The sequence below is a fragment of the Carex rostrata genome, chromosome 17 (assembly GCF_964058835.1).
Source record: "Carex rostrata chromosome 17, lpCarRost1.2, whole genome shotgun sequence".
Classification (NCBI taxonomy): domain Eukaryota; kingdom Viridiplantae; phylum Streptophyta; class Magnoliopsida; order Poales; family Cyperaceae; genus Carex; species Carex rostrata.
Genome location: NC_135934.1, coordinates 6687963 through 6697684, shown reverse-complemented (window position 1 = coordinate 6697684; position 9722 = coordinate 6687963). Strand labels below are relative to the sequence as shown.

At 33.7% G+C, this 9722-nt stretch overlaps 1 protein-coding gene across 1 annotated transcript; it reads left to right on the top strand.

Annotated features, from left to right (window-relative positions):
• The first annotated feature begins 444 nt into the window (after nt 1–444).
• LOC144568017 (cysteine-rich receptor-like protein kinase 44) lies at nt 445–4498 on the top strand. Its single transcript, XM_078318235.1, has 5 exons — nt 445–820; nt 1525–1735; nt 2617–2854; nt 3317–3467; nt 3908–4498. Exons 1-5 carry the CDS (start codon nt 632–634, stop codon nt 4286–4288), a joined length of 1170 nt encoding a protein of 389 aa, XP_078174361.1. The 5' UTR covers nt 445–631; the 3' UTR covers nt 4289–4498.
• The last annotated feature ends 5224 nt before the right edge of the window (nt 4499–9722 follow it).

The window sequence follows — 9722 nt, the reverse complement described above, 5'->3', positions numbered from 1 at the left end:
TATTCTTTTTTATTTTTCCGAATTTAATAATTTTTATGGATAAAAAATTTCCGGATTTTTTAGTCAAATTTAGTTTTCTATGATGCCAACAAATAGTCAAATAACTATATCATTAGACCTCATAATTATGTCACTTCACATCACCGTATCGTTGACTTGACTGACAAGTCAAGATCGTCCTCCAAATAGAATCGGTCAATCAGACAAGTTCACCTGATTGCGTAAACAAATAGACCTTTGCCTCTTGGAAGTTCCATTCATTTATTTAATGAGTCCCCATCCTCTGAGGTAACAGAATATTTGAGTTTAAATCCGGACCGTCCGATCAGAAACTGTGACAAACCGGCACAAGTGGAATGCACAAGTCACTTTAATATTCGTGCCAAAGTAGATCGGACCGTCAAGATCTGGATTCAAATTTCGGTTACCTCTGGTTGATAGGATTTCTCCATTGAGTAATCAACCCGCGCTTTGATTTCCGCTTTTTATAGATCGCCTCTGCTTACTTGCTAAAAAATATTATTATTATTCGATGAATAATTGTTAGTCTTGTCTTAATATTCAATCGGTGAATTTACGGGGAAAAAAAAAACGAACTTGTTTATGCTTCAATTTATCAATTGATCAATTGATGCATGTCCCGGTGTGGCTGTGTGGTTGCTGGACATCGAGCAGGAGCGCCGGAGATAGAGTCGATGAGCGGCCTCAGGAGTCGGCCTCGTGGACCCTGTTCATGGAGCTAGAGACACTGGAGATGGCTACTGGTAATTTCTCTGAGGCTAATCTCCTCGGCCGAGGTGGATTCGGTCCCGTTTACAAGGTAAAACCCTTCGTGTTTATAATTTTTTAATTATTTGCTTATTTTGGCCTAAATTTGTTTAAGTTGTGGCGCATGGGTTGTTAGATTAAATTATTGTTTTACTTTGTAACATGTACTGTACTACAACAAATTAAAAGAAAAGACAAATGTACTGAGATACTGGACAGCTTTTACTACGTGCCAGCTGCTTTCACCTGTTCTTTGCCTTTCATGCTGTGAATTTGGTGGATTATGTTCTTTAACAACTGTAGTTTAGCGGGTGATTACATGGATAAATTATCTTTTTGGGCAGCTGGATTGATTTGAAGAAATTAGCATTTGATTTCTCCTTCATGAAATACAGAGATATATACATTTTGTTTTCCTAAATAAGTAAGCCACAAGAGATATTTCTATTAAACATGAAGAGTAGAAATAAAAATTCAAAACCTGTGATTTATGACAGTAAACAAATGCACTTTAGTCAAAAATAGGTTTTACTCTTTATTTAATGGTTACATGCCAATATGCCACAAGAATAGTTGCTTTCTCTTTATGTTAACTTGGGGATTTGTCAACTAACTAAACAAAATTGGGCAAGTTTAATCAGATATCAACATTCAAATCCCCTGCACATTTTTGTATGAATTATACATGTGGTTGTAATTTATACTTTAGGATAATAATTTTGTTGCATTAATGAATTATATATATTTTTGGTGAAGGGTGTGTTAGAAAATGGGGATGAGATTGCAGTGAAGAAGCTCTCGCTGGAATCTCGGCAGGGTGTGCAGCAGTTCATGACTGAAGTGAGACTGCTACTGAGGGTGCAGCACAGGAATCTTGTGTCGCTTCTCGGCTGTTGCGTCACGTCAGGCCAGAAAATGCTCGTCTACCCCTACCTTCCGAACCGCTCCCTCGACTGCTTCCTCTTTGGTACATATCCCCATCTCCCCCTCTTTCCCTCAAATATGAAACGATAATTAAATAGGAGTGAGGCTATGGTACTATGCATAGTGCATATTGGTCCGTACTATGGCTCAATATCTCCATTTTCAAAGTTCAAACGGTTGATCTGAACCGTTCAACATGATCTACATATGTAAATGTCCCTGCAGACTAAATTTTACATTTTTTAATATTTTTTTACTATTTTTTTAGATAGTTAGAAAATCACTACTTTTAAATGGTCTAGAATCTTTAGATCAAGTAATTTTCTACCTATCTGAAAAATAGTAAAAAAAAAAAAATTAAAAAATATATGGTGCTGTTGTCTTATTTTGGGGGTAGTTGACTATTGGTACCTGTGGCCCACTAATTAGTTTATCCCTTCTTATTATCTAGAGCTGAAATTGAGTGCCAGAGAGTCATTTTAAGCTCCTAAACTGTCTAACATACATCAAAAAATTATTTATCAGTAAAAAGTTTATTCCAAATCTTTCCAGTCCATTATTGTATAGATCTGGTACCAACCATCATTTTATCAAGTATTTACCCATCCGAATATTTCTTACACATACTGCATATTTTATTTCTTAATAAAGGGTAAAATGGGTTTTAATAGAAAAGTGAATAAATTGGGTAAAGTTGTGAGTTTTTGAAATTTAAAAGGGTAAATATGATATTATGAATTTTAGAGGGTAGGGATATGTAATTTCGAGATTTTTGAGGGGTGTACATGTAATTCCCCTTATTCTAAAACTTTAGTATAGCTGGGTATGAGAACACAACGCATAGCTGAAGTTAGCTCCATATCAACTTGCTTTATAAATCCTACTTAAAATCTGAGATATCAAGATCTTATTTTTTATTCACAGATAAGAAAAAAAGTACAGTCTTAGATTGGGCGAAGAGATTTGAAATAATAGTGGGAATTGCAAAGGGTTTGCTTTACCTTCACGAGGAGTCTCCAGTGAAGATCATACATAGAGACATTAAGGCCAGTAATATTTTATTAGATGAGAAGTTGAATCCAAAAATATCTGATTTCGGCATGGCAAGACTATTTTTAGATGATGATACCCATGTTGAAACTTTCAGAATTTCCGGCACATAGTAAGTTTTTATTTTCTAATTTTCCTTTTTTGAACATTGAATTGACTCATTAAAATTGAATTCACTCTTGCTCTGCTTAATTTTTTTTTTGGTGTTTCTTATAATATTTGCAACTGATACTGGTTTTGTTATAATTTTAGATAAATGTGGCACCTACATCAAAAACCTTTACTGTTTTTTAAATTACCAATAACAACCTAAGAAGAAGAAAAAAACTACATTATACATATTAAGAGTTGCTTACTGTAGTTGCTTTAACATATTATTAGAAAAATAACTCTCCAATTTTCACTTTTAGTGCACTACTGGTATTTTGAAAGGCAATCTTTTATGTCTCTCAGCTTTTGCAAATTTGCCTTCTGTAAAGGAATTAAAATAAATTGCAGGGGCTTATATTTAAAATAATTTCAATATCAAAGTCCTGTATGTAATTCAATTTATCTTTCTTTCTTTTTGTACCAGTGGTTACATGGCTCCTGAATATGCAATGAATGGATATTTATCAGCAAAGACAGATGTCTTCAGCTTTGGAATTTTAGTACTGGAAATTGTCAGTGGCCGAAAAAATATGGAAAAATATTTGGATGAAGAAAAAAGCGACCTTCTTAGTTATGTAAGTTCTAGAATATATTTTGTTAGTTGGTGCAATATTTTTAACAAATTCTATTCCAACAGATCTTTATAGCACTGTTACTTCTGTAAACTTTATATTTAGTTCTTAAATGAGCGTATTTTTGCACAGAGAACCTCAATTAGCCAGTAAAAAGTATGGGAAAAGCAGGAAGGAAAAATAAAAGCCAATAAAATCAAATTTGATTAGTACCCAGTCCATTGCTGTTTTAGTATGACGAGTGTGATGTAGAACATTGTGGTCCCTAAAAATTTAGAAATACCCATTTTGGACCCAAAAACATTAACCTCAACAAATATATCAATTTTCCAAGTGTCTCCGTCAAATAATTTGGTCAACTCTTTTCTACCTTATTAGTATTAGTGAAAATATTTTTAACTAATAAAAAAAAGTGCAACTTATACCTTATTATTCCTTTTTAGACATGGAAGCTGTATAAAGAAGGAAGAGCACTGGAAATTATCGACCCGACACTCTCCAGTTGCAACTACACTGAACAGGTCCAGTTGTGTATCCAGCTCGGTCTATTATGCTGTCAATCTATTGTGTCAGATCGACCTGACATGAACACCATTCATTTAATTCTCTCTAGTGACTCTTTCACCTTACCGATTCCCGGTAAACCTGGGGTTTATGGCCGGGTTGGCCGATGGACTAGCTCTACTGCTAGCCTTTCAAATAATACTGGTACCACTTTTGGTACCACTGATACGACCACAAGGACGTCGACGAATCTGCACAGTATTGCTGAAGAGTACTCGAGAAACTCTATTTCGATTTCATTTACTAACGAAGGCCGATAGATTTCTGGTCTGTTAGAATGCTATAGATTTTTGTTTTTGTTACATTTTTCTTGTAAAGATGGCTTTTCTTTTATAGTCTTCTCGCAAAAATCGCTTGTAGTGTCATATATAATAAAATAATCAGTTTTGTTTCTGTTACATATAAAAGATGAAAGAAAAGAACAAACATGGCCAGTATATATGGTATATGCCTTTCTTTTATTTACTTAATATTGTAGTCAAGTATAGTATAAGTATTTTTTTTTTCCATATAGTATGTTTCTTAGGGTAGTAGCTGATTTGAGGATCTGGTGGGAGGGATGAAAATGTCTTTTCACTTTCTGAATTTTATTTTCCCGAACAATTGAATATTGAAGTCTCATCTTATTATTTTTCATCTTTTTTTTGTTTTTGTTTTCCTCTAGCAAGAAAAGAAACACCCAATTGAAAATTTGCATGCAAATGATTGCTGAGCTGTTCAGCCCGTTAAGAAATTGCAACTTTCTTTTTTAAATTTATAAGAGTCCAAATAATTAGGGCCCTTACGGAGCAGCACGGGATGTATAAACCCAATAACCCAATAAAATATGAGTTGCAGTTAGTGACACAGCGCCTAATAAAAAAACCCAATTGGAAGGGGAAGTGTTGTACGTTGCGCTCCAAAGAACGTGCGGTTGAACTGAACTATATATTAATACGTGGATCGGATTGAGGCCTATAAATAAGTCAACTGGGCCCACTTTGGTTTGTAAATTCTGAGAGAGAGAGAGAGAGAGAGAGAGAAAGGTGTTAGGTGGGAATATCGAATATGCATTGTAACCTTGTTAAAAAAAAACAAAAAATCGAATATGCATTGTGAATCTGAAAGCAAAAGAAACACGCATAAAATAGGGGCAGTCCAATGTAATATGATCAAATTTAGTTAGATGTCTTATCATAATCGTTCAATCCGTATTAAGAGTTATATTGTAGCTTTGTCTTCTTTAGGTAATATTAGTGTCTCTTATACCCCTGGCCTCAATACTAACGTCCTATTTTGGACTGACATTTGGTATCAAAACTGTGCTTTGGCTTCGAGATTTTCCTTTTTATTCAATATATGTTCTAACACTGATGTTCTCTTGCAAACTGTCATCAATACACAAGGAGCTGCACTTGCTTTTCGTAGGGCATTAGATAATATTCAATATCTAGAATGGTTAGAAATACTTGAAATCATCAGCCACCTGTCGTATACTCATCTTAATGATAAGCTTAGTTGGCGTTGGGAAACTCATGGGAAGTATACGGTTAGCTCCATGTACAAAATTCTTAACTTTTGCGGTATTCTCCCTAGAAATGCAATGTTGTGGTGGCAGGTTCCAATACCTCTTAAGATTCGCATCTTTATGTGGCTTACTCATAAAAATAGGATTTTAACAACCGACAACCTGAAGAAGAAAGGCTGGCCAGGTCCAACTAAATGTCAATTTTGTGACCAAGATGAATCCATTAACCACCTGTTTGTCACATGTTCTTATACCAAACAAATATGGTTCTATATGGGATCGTGCCAAGATGCCAGCATAACCTGGACCAGCTTTGTAGATGTAATCCAGTTTGCTAACCAACTCCCTAATAAACAAAGATCTGCTTTTCTCTTAGTTTGCAGTGCCATATGCTGGTCTATTTGGAAGCACCGTAACGACTTATGCTTTGAACAAGGTAAACAAAAATCAATTAGACATCTCATTTTTCTAATTCTTTCTCTTGTACACTATTGGACAGGTCGGGTGACACAGCCGGTGGCTGCTGCTACAGCGTTTTGGCTTCCCTCTGACCTAGATGTTCTCCCTTTGGCAAGTTGGCTTCCAAATGATGCGGTTGCTTCCTCCACCGTTACTGACGCCCAAGAATCCAGCTGATGCTTTATGGAGCATAGCCCTTTCAAAATGAATGTGGACACCTTACCAAATTTTGTAGTTACATATACTTTTCACAGCCCCATTGTGTGGCTTCGCTTTTTTGGTTGTGCTAGGCAGCTGCTGTCTGCTCTAGCTTTTTTGGTTGTGCTTGTCATGTTGATGATCTCCTTCCTTGTGAGTTTTGTAAGGGTTTATTGTTTGTGGACCTAGCTGATTTGAACTTCCGTTGAAGGGTGTAATTTAACTGTTCTCTTCAATAGAAGATGGGCTTCGGCCTTTTTAATCAAAAAAAAATCCGTATTAAGAGTTGTGCAGACAATTTTAATATTCATATGTATTAAAATTGTCACAAATTTTAACGCAAATCGAACAGTTTTGATTGGATGTCGGACGAACTCTTGACTCACAGCAATTCATATCGAGTGCACTACCTGACAAACTAGAATGAGATCTGAGTTGTCAGTTTTAAATCTGACACAAATTTAAAAATGGATATCCTATGTCAAAATAAATACTGTATTACTTTTGTTGGTCTGGCTGAGTATTGTAATTTTTTTCTTTTTTTTTTGATGAAAAGCTCTTAGACATGCCCGAGTACTGTACTTAGTCCAGCATTTGAAGTTTGCATTTTCTGCATTAACTCAAAAGAGAATTTTTTTGAATTTAATGTATCTCGACCATCAAATCAGAATCGGAACCAATCCGGCCCACATCACGGGGCCCTTTAATATTAGTGTGGATTTCAATCGGATGGTCCATAACTATTAATGGATGTTCCATTAACGTAGAGGATACAAATTCCAGTACTTGTTTTTCTTACAAAAAAAAAAAAAAAGAATTCCAGTACCTGAGGGGATACGGACTCTACTCGCAAACACTCTTAATAGAAATATTACAAAAGGGCAATGGCAGCTTCTCTTATTCTTATCATCAGCCCCTATAAATTATGGATATGGTTGGTTTTGTTTGGTGGGTTTTGATCCAACTTTGATTGCTTCAATGCCGAATTATTTGAATCTTGTCAAATTAATTTTTGGTCTCCAAAATTAGCTTTTTGGAAGTTGAATGAGGAAGAAGTCTTGATTCTTTCATGTATCTGATATTCCGACCACATTAGATTTTAACTCCCAACCGAATCAAAGATTCAAAGTAAAGAACTCGGACCTATTTAATTAGATTTACGGAACTATCTTAAAATTCATACTAAGATATAACGAGCGATTAGAATTTAACTTGACACGGTCAATATCCGAATTCATAAGGAATAGTATAAGTTGATTGTTCTCAAGGAATAGGATAATTTCAAAACAAATGACTTAGATGCTGTTGATTTTTTTTTTTTTTTTTTTTGAACTATGTTTGGTCCTCGAATAAGAAGTAAAATAAACTCTTTATTTTACATTTAAGCTGTCGAACGAGACATTTAACAGGAAGAATAAGATGAAATTATGTCAAAGTTAAACTATATCTTCAAATAAATTAATTTAATTCACACTTGCTCTCAAGGACGGAGGTAGACTTTCAAGTTATGGAGATCAAATGTGAATAGGGATCAATCATATCAAACTTATATACGGCATATGGGGTCAATTTTACAGTACCGCAGCATTTTATTCTAAATTATAAAGAAAATCAAGTATAATTTCATAAAATTGAAAATGAATGGGGATCAATTGATCCCATTCAATTAACTTGGATCCGCCTCTGCTTGTAAGACTCGTTATCATGTGAATAACTCTAATTTTTAATTTGGATATGAACCGCCTGATTTTTTTTGACACAAATATTAAAAGGACTACGTACATTCCACCCGAATTCTAATTAGACAATCCTGATGCAAACTCAAATTTTGGGTTACTTTGGGGAATCCAAAACTCTATCGTAGATGGACATTGATTTTCTGATTTTTTTTTTCTTCTTCTTATTAATCGATAATTTATTATAATTAAAACTGTTAAATAAAATATAAAATATAAGTTAGTAAGTAAGAAACTTAATCCTTCTTAAATTAAATTTGCGTAACAATCAGTCAATCAAACATGAACTTTGTGAGTTGCATGAGGAACAGGATAAGTTAGCCATTGGCATTGATGCATTGATGTAGTTGCATGAGGAACAGGATAAGTTAGCCATTGGCATTGAGCATTGATGGATGAGAGCGTGTGATATTGAGATGAGATGAAGATGCCATATCATATCCTTCAAGTCCCACTTCTCAACGCAAGCAGTCTCTCTCTCATCACCCCTTTATGGCTTTATCAGGAATCAGGATCAGCACCTTTGTCCTTATTCCCAATTTCCCATCCCATTTTTGTTTCCTTTTATATATGCCCATAGGCCATCCCATTCCAATCCAAACATGTCTGTTTATTGCATTTTGCAAATCTTAGCTTTGGAGTCAGTGTCATTTGGCATCTAGTCATGTTGCGCCGTATAATGTTATGAGAAGCCTTATGTTATAAGTTGGTATTTTATTAACACTGAAATTGAATTTGCCACCACATTTGTTATATTGTTTTCTTGATATGTTTGTATTTAGAGGAGTAAATATTTGTAAGTTACAGTATTTGATAACAATTTGATTTTGTAATTTTCAAAGTTCAAACAGTTGATCCAAACTGTTCAACATGATCTCTATATTAAAATGTGTTTGGAGATGAAATTTTACATTTTTTTTTAATTTTTTAATATTTACTTATTATTTTACAAAATTGTTGTTTTCAATGATCCAGAATTATCTAAAAACAACCGATTTGTAAAATATTTAATAAATAATAAAAAATAAAAAATGAAAAATTTAATCTCCAATCACATTTTAATCTACAAATCATGCTGAGCGGTTTGACTCGACTGTTTGAACTTTGAAAATTGTAAAACCAAATTATTGAAAGATGTTGTAATGTACAAATATTGCAAGTGGATCCCTCCTCTTGTAGTATTTAATAACATTTTGAGTTTTTTCTAGAGGTAATAACATTTTGAGTTATCTCTGAAAAAAAATCGAACCGTCTGTTCTGTATTGACATAAAAGATCCATAAATTTCTAATTCAAACCAAATTGACTTAGTCCATTGCTCATCCCATAATAACTACGGAACCATAAATTTTTATTTATATAAATATATAAAAATATGTCACAGAAAATTCTATTTTCAAAAAAAAAAAAATTCGATTCATTTAAAATTGTCTAAAAAAATCTCAAGACTATCCATCTATTACCCTATATTATTTTAAATATTTTTTATAAATAAAAAATCTGCTATGAAACGGCCAGCGTTAAGAACAAGCATAAAAATAAACTACTTGCATTTCATAATTGAAATAAATAAATGCGAATATACTATACTTTCTTAAGAGCAAAAGGAACATTCGAGCATTTATTTTATTCTAGATCTCATTTTGTAGTGGGCCAATAATTTTATCAGACTGAAATAAACGTGAGGACAGTTTATATTAATTATTAATTGGGATCATTTCATGTTACCTGACAAATCAAATTCGATGGAAATAACTCTTTAATAAATCCGACATTTTAAATTGATTTGAAACCA